The following is a 20,124-nucleotide window of genomic DNA, read 5'->3' as shown; positions in this document are numbered from 1 at the left end:
CCATAACTTGAATGTTAATGTTGTAGGAGCTTATCACCCCACTTGATTTTAATGTTGTAGATTCTGACCTATTCTTTTATAGGTGATGGCTGAAAAAAGAAAGCAAGTTTTGGTTCCTACACAACCCAAGAAGAGAGGATATATTTCTTGGAATAGCCAAATGGATGCACCAATTTTCGTAGCTGAAGTCACTTTGCAGTTGTGATTTACTGTTTGCAGTTTGTTAACTGTGGCATGAACTGTGCTTTTGTTATGAAATGTGATTGAATATACATTTGGACAGAGAGGTTGTCTTCTGCAGCTTCTTTTCGTTTAATCCGTCGCCTTCTATTCTCTCCGTGTTGAGTCCATTTCTTATGTCCTATCACCCCAGGAGTTCGGCTTTAATGGCAAGTTAAGTTTTAGTGGTGCATAAGTCTGCAGCTTCTCTTCACAGAGAGGTTGTCTTCTGCAGCTTCTTTTTGGATAGTTACAGATTTATATTTTATCAGACTAACATGTATGTGTCTTTTTTCTGCATACTCATTGTAGGCCAACCCACCTGCTTCATCTTATGCCAATAAATATATCGAGCATTGGGATGATATATCGATATTACTTGGACCCGATAGAGCTGTTGGTGATGGAGGGGAGCACTATGAAGAGGGTGCTACTATGATGGATGAGGAAGCATGTGATGGTTCGACTTCTAGCATCGATACTACTTCAACAAGCTCCAAAAAGAAGCGAAAAAGTGATAGTCTAGCTGATGCGGTTACTCAAGTTGCTAACACACTCCAAAGTTATGTTGAAGCTAGACTAAAAGCAACTCCAACTTTGGGAGGAAAAGAGGTATTTGATGAGGTTTCCAAAGTTGTTGGCATCCTACGTCCTCAGATTCTACAAGCCGTAAATATGTTCGTGGAGGCGCCGGTGAAATTTCAAGTTCTCAAAGACCTTCCGAGTGATCAAAAATTAGATTGGATTTTGCTTTGTCTTGATGAGCGTAATCGAGCATTCTAGTTGAAACTGTAAACCGAACCGAATTTGATCATAGTTGGACAATTTGAGCATTCTAGTTGAAACTGTAAACCGAATTTGAGCATTCTATTTTGTATTGCGGAAAATTTTAGCCTAAAAACCTTGCAATATAAGTTAACTATTGAGTTTGGATCAAATTTGGATTCTCAAATTCTTTGTATTGCCAAACATAAAAATTGGATTTCAAATTCTAAATTTCAAATCCCTTGTTTCCCAAACAAAGAATTTGAATTTGAGATTCATGATTTCACATTTATAATTTGAGATTGGTCATTTAAAATGAAATTCAAGTATCCAAACGGGGTCTTAAGCAAATTAAAATCTGCAATTACATCACACTCAAAAACCACCCTCACTTCTTATTATTTTTTAACAATATTGTTCCTTTTTCTAGTACACTTTAAAAACCCTCAACCTCTTCCCATCCCATATCAAATTATAACAAAGAATCTACCCAATATAATATTTTTTCTTCCTCTCTTTCTTTATTTCATTGCTCACTTGTTTTCATCTTAACCTTAACTTCTCCAAAACAAATTTGATGTCACCTTATAGCTTCTTAATCATGCTACTAATCATGGTCATGCTACCAACCCTACTATACACCTTCTTCTTCCTAATCAATTGTCCACCAACCCCATGCACCTTCTTTCGACGTCGGTCCGTAAACTCTGGGGATTTGGAAATAGCAAGGTCCAAATTGGATGATCAAGTTAATAATGAAGAAAGAAATGTTAAGAAAGATATGGAGTTGATAATAATGAGCTCGGAATTGGGAAAAGAAGAAGAGTGCCCTGTTTGTTTATCAATTTTTGTAGATGGTGAAGAGTTAAGACAACTCAAAACATGTAAGCATTTGTTTCACAAGGGTTGCATAGATAAATGGCTTTCTACACATTTTAATTGTCCAATTTGTAGGGCATTTATTATTACTCATTTCAAGTCTAAGCCGAAAGGAATTCGTGTTTTGGGATCAACAGATGTTGGTAGGAGTGATCTATGGCAAGGTTTGCCTGATTCTTCTGGCTTGGTTTAAATTTGTCTATCTTCTAGTTTGAACCTTCTCAATTAAGTCAAATAAACTAATAAAATGTATTCCGTATATATTATGTTTGGTATCAAAGTTGGCTGGTAGGACTTGTGAAACAAAGTTGTCAGGGTTCGATTCCTCACTTATACGAATAAAAAAGCCAAATTTGGGAAGAGTCAACCCATTATATAAAGTAAACAAATGACGAGGATAGAGGGAGTAATATTTTATGTAGTTTAGAAGAGCGTAAAAAAAGAGTTATTTCATGTTAAGGTCATCTTTTTATATGAAACTACAAAAGGCCGGCTAACTATCTTATAGTAGAAAAATATTTAAAAATATGATCAATTGATGAAAATAGCCTTTAATGTTGTACTTTTTAAAAACTAATACCTTATCAAAAAAATTTTAAAACGTAATACCTTAATGTGCACTATGTTCACATTTTGGTACCTTAAGAAATTCAGGCAAAAAAAAAAATATTTAGAATATTTCGGCAAACTCTATATTTTATCCTCATTATACCCTTATGCTATTTATTTTTTGGGAATGTTAAGTATAGGGTAGTGATATATCCGCGGGGAAAATGTACTCTCCCACGGGGTTTGTTGCGGGTAAGCTACCACTGCCCTTATTCTTCTTTTGACTTTTATTTACCTAGTTTCTTACTTTTACTATGGGGTCCACTATTGTATTATTTAAAGGACAAATATTTTTACTTGTGTTGTTTTCCTTGTGTAAATTCATACTGAGGTACTAATTTGTTTATCCCCTAGCAACCTATATTAGGTAATTTATTTGCTAAATAATACTCCCTCCGTCCGGTCAATTGTTATTCTTTGGTTTTGTCATAAAGATCAAGGAAAGAAGAGGAAATTAATTATTAAATGACAAGTGGACCAAATTGAGTGTAAATGATCAAATTGCTCATCAAATGTATTCCTAAAATAGAAAGGATCGGGATGGAGGGAGTACATAATTTCGACACCGTTAAAATTTCAAACTAAGGGGGTTAATATGTTAAATCGAAGAGGTCTTAGCCTAGTGATTAAGACTGAGATATCGTGATAATAGGTCACGAGTTTGAATCCCTCCCCGGCTCCCCCTATACTGATGGTGCAATAATAAACATCCGGGCAAGATCGAGTCGACACTATAATTGACCATGCTTTTGTCTTATTTCTTTCACATGAGTATATTTAACCCATTTTAACTTTAAAAGGGGTATACCCGTAAGAATTTGCCATTTTCAAAATGGTGTTTTACAATTAACAATTAGCTGGCGCAGAATACAAGCGAGGCTATGTCTACCGGGGTCGACTCAGCTCAATACCTGATCGAATGGGTAACGGGTAAAAGATGAGCCATTCTATACAAATGAGTTAAAGTCAATTCCAAACAACTAACTTTCTTTATAAGAATAAAAAGTTGGCAAAATTGGCATAAAAATTGTAAGAAAACTACTTTAGAGCCTTTGATTAAAATTAATTCAGCAAAATATTTGGACAATATAATCAAGAAAGTGGAACATGAAGAACAATAACCAACAATACAAAAAGAAACTAAATCCATATTATTTTGCAAGAGCTTAGATCATAGAAAAAGAAAATTAAAATTAACTAAAAAAAATTAACATTTTAATTGCAGAAAAAAATAGAGATGCCATGAAATCAGGGAGTATCTTTGGTACAAGTTTGGTAAAGTGAAAAAGGTTGTGCGGTATTTAAGCTAGAGAAATGCATAGGGGTAATTTTGTCATGGTGTGTGAGAATCCCGTGTGTCAGTTGATCTCTCCCGTGCATTTATGTGCACCCTAAGTATATTAGAATTGCATCAAAACTGTTATGTTACAAGCTCAACATATCTATAAACCTATAGATTAAAAGCTAACAAAGATGTAAATAAATCAGCAATTGGTCTCCCTTGTGACGGGTTACTTTGTGAGGTAAAATGGTATCCGTCACAAACAAGAATTTGTGATAAATCAGAGTCCAGAACATCGCATCCTTACACAATTACTATCTCTTACTGCCAGTCCACTAGTATTAATTCTGAAGAATCTAGTATAAATGTCAGACATAACCTGAGCAACAATTTGTTCAGGCCTGTGTACATAGTGGTGGCATCTTATCTCATTTCTAACATACCAAATGAAATACATCAGAGCTACATGGCAATCTCCAATATATTTCCCCCCGTAGCTTAGTCCTCCCTCTGCCATTAACTTGCAAGTGAACAAGATCACTTAATCTGAAGCTGACATCCAATCTAGCCTGCAGAATACTACAACATTTCATGCTATAATCACACTCATAAAACAAATGATGATGAATCTCAGATGCAGTACTACAAATCTCACACAAATTATCAACCTGAATACCTATCCTCAACATTCTATCCTTTGTCAGTAGACGTGGATGCATTGTAGCTCAGAAAATGAATGAGTCTTTGGAACATTCAGACTATTCCAACACACAAATCTCCAGGCTACTTTTGGTCGTAACCCTCAGAGACATTATATTATCTATCAGAGTTCAGCCATCTATTACTTGTGTATGCTTGTTTAAAGGTAGTCATGATTTGAGGAATTTTCCTCCATGACCAACTAGAGTCAGGAAGAGCATTATAATCTGTCCAATCCACTCCTTTCATATACACATGACTAATCCACTTGACCCATAGGTGATCATTTTTCTGTGCAATCCACCAAGCATACTTGCCCAACAGAGCATTGTTCCAACATTTAGCTTCTTAAATACCCAAACCACCTTTCTCCTTGAGGGAACAAACAAAGCTCCAGCTGACATTAGAAGCCTTTCCATACTCAGTTTTGCCTCCCCACAGATAATTCCTACAATTGGCACCAATTTTGTTCATTATGCCATTAGGAATAAGAAAAACCGAGGCTCAATAAGAGTGCAAAGATGCCAGAATTGAGTTAATCAAAGTGACTCTGCCAGCATAAGAAAGATGCCAGAATTAATTTGTAAGAGGGGAATAAAATAATTAAATAATGTTGAGACGGGAATAGCTGGAGCTCGTGTATGACACGTGTGTGAGGCGTGTGGTACGGTATTGGTGACGGAAGTATAATTGTATGCTACTACTAATAATATGTAATAATAATAAAAAGAAAACAATAATAAGAGAATTGTAAATTCGGAAACTTCCTCCCTCTTTCCTTCCTACAACTATATAAGCTCATCTACCTGCCCCATAATCTTATACAAACATAAAAACACAAATAATTAACCTAAGGCAAGGGATAAAGATCTAAAGAGAGAAAAGTAAAAGGATTTTATAAAAAATTAGCTTCTTAAGGTAAGATCGTCGTAATTTATATTTATATCGTGCTATTCAATTAAATTATTTTATGTACACCGTATAAACCACCGTGAGTTACTCCGTTGACCTTAGTAGTTGTCGTTGACTGTCGTGACTCTAGTAGGACCAAACGTGACCGTCGTTGACCACCGTGGGTGGCGGATTGGGCGTCTAAAGGGGGTGGCTGTCGTGGGTGTTAAGACGGAATTTAACTCTTATTTTATTGTCGACTTGACTTGGGACTTGGGTGGTTGGAAGTATCGGTGCTGGGCGGCCCTAATGGTGGTGACGGGTTGTTACAGGTGGTGGTTGGTGCGGTGTTTGTCGGGTTATGATTGTTGTGTGGTGTTTGTGTTGGAATTGAGTCGTGGGGTGTAGTGCTTTAGTCGTGGATTGACCTATCAGCTGGTGGAACCACCGTGGGTCAAGGGAGACCACTGTGGTGGCCACTGGTTGTCGTGGTGGTGGGTTAAGGGTGTGAGTGTTGTTTGTGTTGTTGTTGGTGTCGATTTTTGGGAGGTGATTAGGGCGTGTTGGTATGAGTTTGATGTAACTCCTACTTATGAACATTTAATCCCCTAACTAGCCTAGTTCCTATGTTTTTTAGTGTGTATTATATCGTTTCTTGTCTTTAGCTTCCTTTTATGCATAATCTATGAGTTTCAGTGTCCTTTGTAGGAGAGGAGCACTAACCTTGCCTAAACGGAGCTAAATAGATAACATCCAACGACCAAGCATCGAAGAGAAGACTAACACTAAAGGCCCAAGTCAATAAAACAAGTAATTGGGCAATGACAAGGGATTCCCACGACCTATAAAGGACCCCCCACAGATTAGGGGGCAGCCAAAACAAGAAGAAGAAGAAATACAAAAGAGGACGGGCGTCCCAAAACTGACCCGGGCGTCCCCAAACTCAGGACGGGCGTCCCTTGCTGCAAGATGATTGTCTTCACGAAGGGAGGTCACACGTCCCCTTCTAGGACTTGCAAAGCGTTGGACTTCAATTAAGGGGCCTAATCGTCATTTAAGCCCTTAATTAACCTAATCCTTGTACCACTATTTATACCCTTTTTGTAAGAACTTGAGGGTTAAGTTCCCTTAGAGTACATTAAGCTCTCATTAGGAGTAGATTAGAATAGATTAGTCTTTAATCATTCAACAAATTGCACTTTAATATTTCCTTAATTATTTCTCAAACAATCTTAGATCTAGCTTTGTAATTGAAGAATTCTTGGGTTTGTATTGGGAATTGACAACTCTCCACCATTAATCAAAGGGTTTCTTCTATTGTTTTTCCATTTCCTTTGTTATCAAGTTATTTACATTTGGATCTCTTGGGTATGTATTTGAAGACTAAGTGACAAGTCTTTATCTTTACCTTTATTTATGTTCATCTTTACTTTTTAAGTTGATAATTTTCTTAATCTCTCTTTATTTACTTGTTAATCCTTTGTTTATTACCTTGCTTATTTATCATGTTCATTTGTGTTGTGATGTTTGACACCATTGCCAGCATATTAACCATGATGTGTAGTGAGTAGTCTCTTAGCTAGGGTTAGTGGGGGACTAGGGGAGTAACCATGGGATAGATCTATGCTTAATGAGTTCATATGAATGCTTGCTTATTGTACTTTCAACTTATGCACATGTTATGTTTGATAAAATGCTTTATTGACAACCTAGCATGATTCTCTTATCCTTTCAACAAGACTTGTAAGATATAAACTAACTCAAGGCTTGTTAGACCATGCATATAGTGGAATAGGGAGAACCAAGTCGATGTAGGTGTTGTAAAGTTGTGACCAATTCGGCTCAGAGACCTAAGTCACCCTAGGAATTGTAAGACATAAGCTAACTCGATTCCAACAATAATAATTGCCTGCATTTATGTGACTCATTTATGTTATCTTACCATGATTCCCTATGATCCTATGACATCCTAGTGTCTTTAATCATTTTTTTACATCTCCATTTCTATTTACTTACCATTTTATTCATTTGTTTACATTTCCTTGTCGTAGTTTAGAACACAACCTCAAATCCATATAATCGTGACACTTGCACAACTTAGAATAGCTAGACTTAGGACCCTAAACACACCGTCTCGTGGATCGACCTCGACTTAACCACTTACTAGTTGTTTGTTGAGAATATAAATGTGTTTGATTGAGTGAACAACGACTCACTCACATCAAAATGGCGCCATTGGCAGGGATGGTGTTTTGTGATTAAGTTCTTGTTTGTTTGTCTATTTTAATTGTGCCTTAACCTTGAGGAACTTGTTCCTCAAGGTCGTTCTTACCGTTTTATTGTAGTTTCCATGCTTGTAGTTATACCTTTGTCTCAGATATATATGATGATGACCGAAGGCTTGACACATGGAGTATGTGGTGGATCTTTTGAGTATGACTACAATGAGTACAGGGAGTTTGAGGAGCAAGTCAACACAAACCTACCTTACAACTCATACAATGAAGTCCTAACAACTACGCCAACTTTTCTTTCTAAAGTCCCCACATCCAATATCTACAACAACCACCCTCCCAAGACCCACCTTACAACCAATTCCAAATGCCAAAATATAACCACCTTCACACCCACACCCAACAAGAAGATGATCATCACTTTGACATTTAAAACGTGGTTCTCCAAATGAAGGAGACAGACAAAATTTCTTCACACAATTGTTAGAAGAGAGCCAAAATAGAAACAATGTTCTTCAAAACATTGCTACCCATGGTCAGGAGTTGACAAATCAAATTGCCCAAATGGGGGCAACCCAAGCAACCATCCCACCAACCACTCCTCACCAACACTTGAGCATTGACCATGAATGTGAATTTGAGGGAATGACCTTTGATGTGGAAGATGTGAAGTTGGAAGAACCAATTTTATTGAGCTCTTGTCAGTTTGAAAGTGTGGTATTTGACGAAGGAGATATGAGGTTGAGTAAACCAAATACTCTTGGCCTATGTGAGTATGAGGGGGTGTCATTTGTTGTGAACATTGAGGTTATGGAGAAAGAGTTAATAAGGAGTGAAGCCCCTATTTATGATTCGTATGGAGAAAGCAATGATGACAAACCAATGGAAGAAGATGATGAGGGATATGAGTCCCACAAAAACTAGAAGAATGAGGGAGAGATGAACTCAAATGATGAATGGAGTTGTGGGATTTCCTTGCTTGAGGAACCCATCCTTGAAAGGTTGGAGGATTACTTCAATGAAAAAGAATAATGCCTCTTCCTTATTGATAATGAGGACCTTCTCACACCCACTATGGAGGCCATGATAGTTGGAGATGACATTATAGACCTTAAGAAAGTCAAAACGCCATACAAAAATTACTTGGTAGAGAAGCTCAAGGACAAAACTAAGCGGGAGCCTATTTGTGAAAACTTGGCACCCACAATCCCAACTCCCAAGCTACCCAATCCCCAACGCTATGAGAGTTTGCCTTCTATTATTGAAGGATTGATAGGTCCAAATACTTTCGTCATCATCAACTTTAAGAAAGATAGGAGCAAACGGAAACCCCCCTATGCCAAGGAACTCAAGTTTGTAAGTTACAATAGCTGGGAAGGCCATCATGACAAGGCAAATAAGAAGGGGAAGGAGTTCAAAGAGAGGTCGTTATTGAATTGACCCTACTTTATTTTGAAATGGTTCAAAACTTACTCATGCTCACTTGAGGTCCATTCGCAAGCTTTTCATCGCCTATTAAGAGCATTAAGCTCCATGAATAATGAAATTTGTCATTTAACTTAGTTTGGTGGAGTCCTATCTCAAACCACCATTTGTAATATACTTCTCGAAGCCTTACATCGCATTGCATGCTAGTGGTAGTTGCATTTTAGATTCACAACGTGAGAGTTGTGAATCCTTTAGTCCTCACATGAGAGTTGTGAAGGAGAGTTCTTATCTACTTTTTAAGCCATTTTTCAGGAACGAACACGATGATGAAGTGGGGATCACAAAGGGAGCAAGGGAAAGGCTTAATTTAAGCCTCGTTTTCGACAAAAGTAGAGGGAGGACGCCCGAGCTACGGGGAGGACGCACGACCCACAACTGGGAAGGAAACAAAGATAAAGAGCCCTGAATCAAAGGACGCGCGACCTGACCCTAGGACGCCCGTCCCATACTAAGGGATGCTCGAGCTAATTCTAGGACGCGTGGGTCACACGGGAATAGTATGGGGCTGAACCTCAACCCAGTCCGAACATCCCAACCTACTTATTTGATAAATCTGCCCCTCACCATTCCCATTCCCTTATCTTAACATCAACATAACCACATCTCATCATCCTTTTCCATAACCACCACATAAAACCCCATGACAAAAGCATAAATCCAAGGCATAAAGAAACAAGAAGGTCTATCCTTACATCATTGATCAAGTTCCAACCAAGCACATCAAGCAAGAATGTTTACAAGGGACAAAAGAAAGAGGACCGACGAGTCAGGATCCAAACGCCGAAAGGGAACTACCTCAACCGCCTCACAAGAGTCAAGGGACCAAGAATACGTGGTTCTACCAGGTGTCGAACAATTGAGCACTTTCCGGAAGTGGAATTCATCGATAATGCACACCGTCAACGATTTAAGGAATTACTAGGTAAGAGTTACGAACCTACCCAATTCATTGACCTTGATGTGTTGCAAGTGTTGGAGTATGTGTCCTCGACAATAATGCGATCACATGTCTAAATCTCATAATAAGAATGCATGAGGGAAAGTAATAATTTATCGTCAACTGATCCACATTAATTGGTAATGATTGGCTGGCTAGAGTTTGACATTACTGTCGTATGGCGGTGGTGATCAGTTGATCCCTTAAGGTCATACCTCTAGGGTAACACTCTTAATTATTGATTAATTAATTAATTGTATGTTGATACAAGTTAATTAATTCCTTAAAATTGAACGGATGATTTTGTGATTGAAAATACGTATCTTATTATAATTCGATTAAATAAGATTCGTACTAAGTAATTAAATTGTTTTATTACTTAGGTTTATTTATTGTTTATGAGACAATTAAAATAAGAACGAATGATTTATTATAAATAGAAGTTGTTGTGATTTATAATTCCATGACCCATTTTAAGTACTTGTAATCATGAATTACTAGTTAATTTTTGTATGTGATTTATTTTGTTTATATAATGATTTTTAATAAGTTAAAAATGCATTATTAACAAACATTTCTAGTAAAATGTCCAATATGTCACACTACACAAGTTGACAATTGACAAACTTAAAATGGACCCATTTTACCTTATGGGTGCCGTGTAAATGGGAGTGTAGGGAGTTGGTTGTGTTTAAATTTATTTAATTAAAGGGAACACAATCATACCCTACTTATTATAGGCTTGCATGCGTAAAATCTTGAGAAGAACATTTTGAGCATGGATTGGGTATACTACCCAAGGCCATCCGGCCACCCACAAGAAAAAGAGGAGTTTTCTCTTCTTTTTCAATTAAATTCATTCTTACAAAATTATGTAGATAATTTTTATACATTTTCTCTAGATCTTGTGAAGAACTAATAAGAAAGAAAATCACAAAATCACTAATATTATTCCACCATTACTAGAAGTAGTAAACTATAATATTAGTTGTTATTTTAGGGTACTTATACTAATTTCTAGTGACAAATTAGTAAAAGTATTAAGTGGGTTATCTTGGTACAATTCCTTGAGGAGTAGATCCTACCATTGGGTCTAAATTCATCCTTGGAGCACTCGGATTTTTATGAAGACTAACTTGGTAGGAGACCAATTAGTATACCCGTTTCGGCCCTCAATGTAAGATTAATTGATTTCTTCTTACTTTGTATTTTATTATTATGCATGCATAAGATCTAGATTAGTTTATGGCTAAACTAAATTATAGAGTTATTAGAAGTGTCTAATAAGAGGTTATTGAATCTTACAATTGGTATTAGAGCAAGAGTTGTTGCATGCATAATCGGTTATTGTTTTTCCGAGTTAAAATGTTTACATATAAAACTAATAATTTGTGATTTATGATGATAATGACCACGGAAGTTTTTCATGAATAACATTCTGGTCCTAAATTGATTTTAGATCATTTTGATGATTTATTGTATAAATATTGCTCTTTAATTTATTTTTAGCATTTTTTTTTTGGTGAAATGTGAGAAATTATATAAATCATCAAAATATTACTTACAAGTGACTTTATATGGTGATCAAACACATAAAACAAGATATCGTTCTATAAGACGCATTCTAATGAGCCAATCTCTCTCAGCACTTGTCATAGTTGTTCTATCTCGGGCTCGAACTCTTGTTCTCATCTCCTCCAAGATTATTCTTGCCACACCTTCTGGACGAATCAACACATTCTCGGTTCTGCCTTTATTTCTCTGCTGCCATACCTGATACAAAAGACCCAACATCATTGCAATCTGTACTCCCCTCTGCAGCACTGTTCCTGTCCTATTCACGCACCAAGTCATCACATCCCTTATAGGAAAGGTCCAAGCAGTTTTCTTATTCAATTATCTTATGATACGTCTACTGTATAAGCAATCACAGAACAAAGTCTCAATGGTTTCAGAGACTAGACCACATAGAGAACATTTGTCCTCAATATCCACTCCAAACGTGGATAATCTAGCAGCTGTATTCAAAGCCTCGTGAGCTACAACCCACCCCAAGAATTGGTGCTTTGGCAGAGCCCACCCATTCCAGACTGCCTTAACCCAGTGAACTCTTGGCCTAGTCCCTTTAAACCAGGCATAATAACCAGCTGGTGTAAATCCTCCTGGTTGAGCATCCCACTGCCCATTGGCATAACCAGCACTCATTTGATCCTTGACCCTGCAAATTCTCCTCTATACCCAGCTAGAATTTGTACTAGGCTTATATTCTATCCACTCCTGACCCTTAAGATAGTTACTTTGTACCCAATGTACCCATATTGAGTCTCTTTGCATAGCTACCCAGTCAACCAATCTGCCCACCATGGCCTTATTCCAGGTTTCATGATCTTTAAGTCCCAATCCTCCTTCATCTTTAGGTCTACATATGGTGTCCCATCCCACAAGAGGAGTCCTTCTATAATCTGCACTGTTGTCCCAGAGGAAGTTTCTACAAACTGCCTCAATTATCTTGATAATTCCTTTGGGGATGATAAACATAGAAGCCCAATATGAGTGTAAAGAGTTGAGCACACTCTTCACTATTACTAACCGTCCTGCATAAGAGAACTTCCTTGCACCATAGCCATGTATACGAGCACAAATTTTATCCACAAGGCATTCACAGTCTTGCTTTTTAAGCCTCGTAGTCTGTATTGGCATACCAAGATATTTGAATGGAATGCTCCCTTCACTAAATCCTGATATCTGTAGAATCTCAGACTTTAACTGCTCAGGAACATTTCTGAAATAAGCATTAGACTTTGAGGCACTTACTTGCAGTCCAGTAGCATTGGAGAAGGTAGCAAATGATTGTAGCAAGAGCATCATTGAGGTGGCATCCCCTTTACTAAACAGAATGACATCATCAGCAAACATAAGGCTAGTTAGTCTTTGCTTCTTGCACAAGGGGTGGAATTTGAAATCATACTTTGAGGTAGCATACTGCAGTGTACGAGTCAGATACTCCATACATAATGTAAAGATCAAGGGGGAGAGAGGGTCCCCCTGTCTTAAGCCCCTCTTACCCTGGAAGTAGCCAAACATCTCACCATTTACAGAGAGTGAATAAGTGGTTGTAGTAATGCATTGCATTAGCATAGCCTTGAAATCAGGAGGGAAATTAAGTTCTTCCAATAGATGCTCAACAAAAGACCATTCCACTGTATCATAGGCCTTCTGCAAGTCTATTTTGAACATACACCTTTGAGAAGCATGAGGCCTTTCATATAGCCTGATCAAATCTTGGCATATAAGAATGTTCTCCTGGATGCTTCTCTGCTGTATGAATGCTCCCTGATTCTATCCTACAATATGTGGCAGCACTTCAGCAAGCCTAGTACATAGCAGCTTTGATATGATCTTATACACAACATTACAATAAGCAATAGGTCGAAATTGGAGCACACTCTTTGGCCTGTCACACTTGGGAATAAGTGTAATATTTGTAGAGTTAAGTTGTTTGAGGAGCTGCCTATGTTGGAGAAAATCTTGCACTGCTCTTATAACATCCCCTCCTATCTCCTCCCAAGCATCTTTAAAAAACTTGCTAGTGTAGCAATCTGGACCAGGAGACTTAATATCAGGAACGCTAAATAAAGCCTCCTTAATTTCCTCCCCGATTCTGTGTTTCCTCGGGCTATACCAAAGGGTCGCATTGCAGATAGGGCCTTGGGCAATAATTCTCCTATGAATCTTCTTTGTATCTTTACTTGATCCTAGCAGGACTTGATAGTATTCAATAAAAGCTTCCTGAATTTGCTCCTGGGTATCACACACCTTGCCATTCATGTCCTCAACCATTGCAACCTTATTCATATTCCTCCTCCTTTTCAGCATACCATGAAAATAAGAACTGTTAACATCCCCATCCTTAATCCATTGATGCTTAGATTTTTGAGAGAGGAAGCTTTCCTTGGCCTTAGTTAGCTCCTGCAGCTTTAGAGAAGCTTCATACTCTTCTGTAATGCCCTGCAAATTAGTAGGATCTCTATTAATCACTTCTTGCAACCCCTCCACCTGTTTCTGCAGGATAGTAGCTGCATTCTCAATGTCACTGTAGCATTCCTTGTTCAATTCCTTAAGCACAGATTTCATATTCTTCAAATTTTTTGCCAGTCTGAACATTGGAGTGCCAGTGAAACCAGAATCCCAGTGCTCTCTTACCAGTGGAATGAACTTCTTTGACCCACCCCACATGTTAAAATATTTAAAGCACCTCTTGCCCTGACTTTGATTTGTGCTCTTTAAAAGGCAAGGTGTGTGATCAAATAATCCCTCAGGCAGTAAATGTGCATAAACATCAGTAAATTTATCACACCAGTCTTTATTGACTAAGAATCTATCAATCCTGCTATATATTCTTTCCTCAGGTTTCTGCTTATTGTTCCAGGTATACAAGGCCCCTAATGCAGCAATATCCACCACCCCACAATCAGCCACACACCTTCTAAAAGGTTCCATTTCACCTAATGGTGTATTCTCACCCACTCTTTTTGAGGCAGACATCACACAGTTGAAATCTCCTGCAATTGCCCATGGACCAGCTACCATGCTTGCAGCCTTTCTCAAATTGTCCCAAAGAGATTCTCTCTCATGAATTCCATTGAAAGCATACACCACAGTTAACCAGAAACTCCTCCTATCTACCAGAGAGTCAACTTTTATGTGTACATATTGAGCATTATACTCCAGCACATGTACCCTAAAACAGTTAGGCTTCCAGAGTACCCAAATGCGTCCACCAGAATGATATCCAGAGTTTGTAGTGATACACCAATTAGAAAAACTACACGAAGCCTTATGAAAAGCCTTATTCTTTATTTTTGTTTCAAGTAAACCAAATAAACCTATATTATTAGATTGCAAAAAATTATTAATATCTCTTTGTTTTCCTACTCTATTCATCCCTCTAATGTTTCAAAAGCCTATCCTATCCATTAGATAAAATAGGGTTTGCAGCATTACCAATTTCAGCACTACTCCTCTTAGGTGGTGAGGCAGCAACCTCCTTGTAGGAGTAAGCTCCAAAAGCCTCATTACTATAGCCCTCCTTTGCCCTCTCACGGCTACTCATCTTGACCAGCCTCTTTATTGGAGTATGGAAGCCCACAAACAGCCTCTCCCATCCACCGTAGCTTTCAACAAGCAATGAGTCTTATCGGTACGATTTGAGAGACAGTTACAACTTTCTGAACTGGTCTCCATACCTGCTTAACATGTTGCTGGCTTGGCTTCTTAAGTTCCCCCTTCCTACAATTCTCCATTTCGTGGCCCATACCTTGACATTTCTTGCGTTTTACAGGTTTCCATTCGTATTCAATTTCCACTTGAACCACTCCTCCATTTTCATCCTTAAAAGATATGCTGGCTGGCAACTGTTGATCCACCTGCAACTCCACCATAACCCTAGCATACCCTAGTCTAGTTCTTTCCTCTGTAGCCACATCACATTTGATACATTTGCCGACTAAATTAGTAATCTTAGGCAACCCCTTGCCCCAGAATTTAAGAGGCAACTTATGGATCTTAATCCAAGCAGGCACTGATTTCACATTGTCCTTGTTCATCTCCATGTCTTTCTCCCATGATTTAACAATCATGGGTTTGTTATCAAAAAGGTAATGCCCTGAACTAAGAACTTTTTCTTTCATCTCCAAGGTTTTAGACCTAACCAAGAATATCCCATTTGGCATGAAAGATATTTTATCAATGTTAAATTTCGTCCAAATTCTCCTTATAAAACCTTCCACAATCTCCCATGGCGGATTAGCGCCTAAAATAAAGCATACCACAACCTGCTTCCAGTAATCTATAACTTCTTCAACATCCTCAAGTTGAATCTGCAACATTTCATCATGCTCTGTTTTCTTGTCACATTCATTATTCTCAGTCTCATCAGGCCCTGTTTCCTTGCCTTGTTCAGAGTTTTCTATCCCCTGTTCCAAACTGCCACACACATATTCCTCCTCCTCTTCACTTTCCTCTATTTCCTCTTCTGTTTCACCCTCCTCGTCCGTCTCTACAACCAATTCTGGGATGCCCACAATGTCATGGATCTTTTTGGTTTTGCCTTCCTCATCAACATCCTGGTCCCCGTATACAAAGATTAGGGTTCCTATTTTCCATACTTTCTGCTTCCTCTACAAACGTAGCATCGTCCTTAGTTTTAGCAGGGATACTCCTCCCTCTCAGATTCAATTCTCGCTGTCGTTGTTGGCTAGTTTTCCTAGCCATAGGCAGTAAATTCAATGGCGGCTCGGAAATTTAGTCGTTCATTCTCTCTCTCTCTCTAGGTTTTTTTTCCTTGTTTTGGCTTTTCTTTTCTCTTCAACCTTTTATATATCGCTTATTTTTTTTTATTACATTTTAGCATTTTTAGCATTTTTATTACATTTTATTTAGTAAAATGACTTTTAAAATGCTAAAATTAGTTAGACTATGATTCTGACCTTGAAATATTTACACGGCCTCACATGCATATTTTACTTACTGTATGCAAAATTTCGTATAAAAGTGTTTCATATTGCATGATTTATGATTTTTACATGATAAAAATGGATTAAATAGAGGTATTTTGGTTAAAAATGGTTAGACTTCGATTTTGTCTATGAAATTTTAGTATATTGTCACATGTAATATTTACACACTGTATGTAAATTTTTAGATAAAATGGTTTTATTTTGCATGATTTATGATTTTTAGATGTAAAAATCAAATAAATAGTGACTATTTTAGCAAAAATAGCTAAATTGAATTTTATGGCATGAAATTTTTCCTAAGTGTTGTGTATATGATATAAACAACATATCTAAAGTTGCATGTCAAATTTCGTTTGACTTAAGTGGTTATTGATTTTCATGTGATAAAATTGATAAATAGCAACTTTAGTAGTCATTAATTGTAAATTCGATTTTTGGTGCTTAATTTTTTTTTCATTTCCAGGTTATGGAAATTTATTTAGAATATTCAAAATTTTAATTTTTATTTTTCATAATTTATATGTTTAATTTGGAATTATAAGGTTAAAATTATGTTTTATGCGATTTATTTGTGAAATAAATTAAAAATATTTTATGGGCAAATTTTACTGAAATTTTGGGAATTTTCCAGAATATACAAAATTATGATTTTGAAATTTTCGAATTTTTATGACTTATTGGGAATTATTTCTTTATTATTATGAATAAAAGTGTTTAAAGAGCAATAAAATAATATCAAGTTGAATTATTGTCAAATATTTAGTGAAGACTAAATTTTTGAGTCCTAAGAAGGTTGGGTAATTGACTTGGACATAAATTTGATTTATGTAATATTGTGTGATTTTAATAAGTTAATAGTCAACCTGGTGAAATTTAGAATCGTCCGTTATATTCTCTCTCTAGTTTTCTCTCCCCCTTCTCTCTAAAAAACAAAACCCTAAATCTTCCCCCTTTACTGCCGCCGTTCTCCTCCTTCCTCCCACCGCCACCCATCAACCCCCTACCATGTCGCCGGGGATGAGGTCTCTCAAGACCTTTCTCCGGCGGCCCGTCTCCTCTCTTTCGATTAACCCTTCTCCCCTTTCTTACCCACACCCGGTTCTGGATCGTATGGGTCTGCTCGTTCCTCTCGGTCTGCGTGGTGTATGTGGGTTGTTCGGGTCTTATCGGACGAGTTTGTTGAGGTGGTGTGGCAGGGTGGTGCTTGGATCTGGCGGTGTTGTGGGTTGGTAGGGAGGCGGTGGCTTCCATTTCTTTTTCCTGTGTTCCGCTTTGTTTCCTTTATCTTTTTTTTTTAATTTCCGCTTTTGTTTTTGTTTCGTCTCTCTTTCTGAGGGCTATGTCCCCGTATATCGGTGGTATCCTTCTCTCAGTCTGAGAGCTTTCGTTTTTTGGTTCGTTTGCAGTTTCCTAGTAAGTCAGCAGAAGATCAGCGTTGTTATAGATCGTTATATGGTTTTACATATTTTGTCCGATTCATGGTTACAATCAATGACGTCAGAAAAAATGGATACTCGTCAAGGAATATTCGGAGACCCTCTTATGGATGAAAGCCTTTTGCGGCGAATCGATGATAGAGACTCTGTTGCAGTGTTTCATTCTTTGAACAAGAATTTATTTCCTATGGTTGTAATCGATGTGTATCCGATTGAACTTGGCATATGTTGTAGGTGTCGTATGACTTTTTATTAATGATAATGATCTTTTCTCAAAAAAAAAAAAAAGTTAATAGTCATAATTATCCATAAAACCGGACCGAATATATGATATTAGCTTAAATAGGGCGATTTGGCATATCAGATGGCATGTTTCATACATATATTAATGCTGCATTTTCAGTATAAATGTCATGTTTTATTTTATATAATTTTGAATTATGTAATTTGTACTTAGTATGGCCTTAGTTTTTTATTGAGATTTCCCGAAATTGATGGGGATATCAATTCGGTTGTAATTAATGTGATCTCGTATCACTTTTATTTTTATTTTTCTTTTTCTTTTTATAATGTATAAAGTAGAAAAGCTATGTAATTTATTTATCCGGGAGTTCCTTGAAGACGGTGCCATTCGGGAAGGCGTTCCGACAAAGACGGTGTTGCCTTGGAGTGCGTGCCAAATGAAGTTCAAGGGACCAATGGAGTTGGTTTTCGAGTTTGTAAATAGTTTATTAGTTTTACTATTTTTTTAGGAAGGCCATACTAGGATTTTATTGTTTTCGCTTTGCATTTGTTTTATATGTTTGCATGCATAGCCAAATCGCCATAACTACACATGCATATTATTATTAATCGAGTCATCAGCCGTGTGGACAAGGCCCTCGGGAACTGCGTCCGCGGGATCCACACTAGGCATAATCGACTCGAGGTTCTTTCGAATCGAATTAAGACAAATTAGAGTCGCCACCAAGTTTTTTGGGAACTTGGAACCGTTCAAGTCAACTTTACACCTTTCATCGAAAAGCATAAAGCCAATCGACTACGAGTGATTAAAGATAAAGACTTGTACCCTATATCACTCGATTTGAATGACTCTCGTAATCCAATGGTATTTAGACGGATCCACAAACCATAGATCTTGAGTAAGGGGTGAGGGTACGTGTTGGGAAGCCCATAAGGACACCCAACCCCGCCCGTCAATAACGGCCTCTACTAAGTCAAGTATGGATTTCAAACAAGGTCATAGCTACTACGATATATGATATGCAAACATCGTTTTAAACCCTAACATGTGACAACAATTTCTATGTCGTTTTAGATGCAACTAAACTAACTTTGTCAAAGTTGTAATTTAGCATGTGGGTTGATTAATTTAACAACATACAAAACAAAGCAAACAAGGCTTAAGGGGGAATGGGGGAGCCGTGGGATCTACCTATTACAAACCAGGCATTTCATGCCGACACAACAATAAATTAAAGATACAACTCGATCTAAATACAATTGCTATATACGACACCATACACGACACATGGCCATTCGGCCTAGGAAAACGTGCACAAGAGGGGTGGCCCACGGCTTACATGACTCACGGCCTTGGGTCACTCCTCGTGATGTGTGCTTTCGCTCAATCTCATCGAATTAGACATAGGGCCGCGCACCAAAGCATGCATTAGCATAAATCGGGCCATGTTGCTTTAAACAACATGCGATTTACTACGCTCTCACATGCATTGGGGAACAACCATCTAACCAAACAAGACTAAGGTTTTGAAAGAGGTTTTGACTCGATAAAAGAAGGCTAACTCGAAAATTACAACTCGATGAACAAACGATAAATTACAAGCGACAAAACAAATAAAGAACGAACGATGCGAAAACAAACGAACCAGGAAAGGCCAAAGGCCACGGCCAAATCACGGCCAAACCCAAACAAGGCTATCCTAGTTCCTAGGTTAGGTTCATTAGTTAGATCGAATGATTGCGAAACGGATTAGAAAACGAGTTAGAAAACGAGTTATAGGACAGGTTGATCGATTGAGAAGAAATGCGCGAGTGTGTATTCTACACGGCCTAAAGGGTCCAATTAGGTCACGATATCATAAGATTAATGCTTAATCGTCGAGTGTTAATAGGAAGGTGCTAATCACGCACTCCTATGCTAGCG

The 20,124-nt window shown here is 37.6% G+C and overlaps 3 protein-coding genes across 4 annotated transcripts in view; 1 reads left to right on the top strand and 2 right to left on the bottom strand.

Annotated features, from left to right (window-relative positions):
* Positions 1 to 1,329: 1,329 nt before the first annotated feature.
* LOC141657410 (RING-H2 finger protein ATL33-like) lies at positions 1,330 to 6,672 on the top strand. Of its 2 annotated transcripts, none has more exons than XM_074464646.1 (2): positions 1,330 to 5,371; positions 6,053 to 6,672. In XM_074464646.1, exon 1 carries the CDS (start codon positions 1,562 to 1,564, stop codon positions 2,054 to 2,056), a length of 495 nt encoding a protein of 164 aa, XP_074320747.1. In that variant the 5' UTR covers positions 1,330 to 1,561; the 3' UTR covers positions 2,057 to 5,371; positions 6,053 to 6,672. The 2 variants fall into 2 exon arrangements, with proteins under 2 accessions (XP_074320747.1, XP_074320746.1); XM_074464645.1 differs by having other exon boundaries at positions 6,041 to 6,672.
* Positions 6,673 to 11,587: 4,915 nt separating this feature from the next.
* On the bottom strand, positions 11,588 to 12,208 carry LOC141655380 (uncharacterized). Its single transcript, XM_074462465.1, has 2 exons — positions 11,914 to 12,208; positions 11,588 to 11,832 (listed from the first exon to the last, which is right to left on the bottom strand). The coding sequence occupies exons 1-2, from the start codon at positions 12,206 to 12,208 to the stop codon at positions 11,588 to 11,590; spliced, it is 540 nt and encodes a 179-aa protein (XP_074318566.1).
* Positions 12,209 to 13,342: 1,134 nt separating this feature from the next.
* The window catches only part of LOC141655379 (uncharacterized), a 31,156-nt gene continuing 24,374 nt past the window's right edge, over positions 13,343 to 20,124 (bottom strand). Inside the window, exons 2-4 of the mRNA XM_074462464.1 lie at positions 15,250 to 16,182; positions 15,008 to 15,161; positions 13,343 to 14,889 (exon numbers count right to left, since the gene is read on the bottom strand). Coding sequence (XP_074318565.1) covers positions 13,343 to 14,889; positions 15,008 to 15,161; positions 15,250 to 16,182 — 2,634 coding nt within the window. The remainder of the gene's footprint in view (positions 14,890 to 15,007; positions 15,162 to 15,249; positions 16,183 to 20,124) is intronic.

The sequence above is a fragment of the Silene latifolia genome, chromosome 5 (assembly GCF_048544455.1).
Source record: "Silene latifolia isolate original U9 population chromosome 5, ASM4854445v1, whole genome shotgun sequence".
Taxonomy (NCBI): Eukaryota; Viridiplantae; Streptophyta; class Magnoliopsida; order Caryophyllales; family Caryophyllaceae; genus Silene; species Silene latifolia.
The sequence above is the reverse complement of the archived record's forward strand: the minus strand, read 5'-3'. Positions and strand labels throughout refer to the sequence as shown.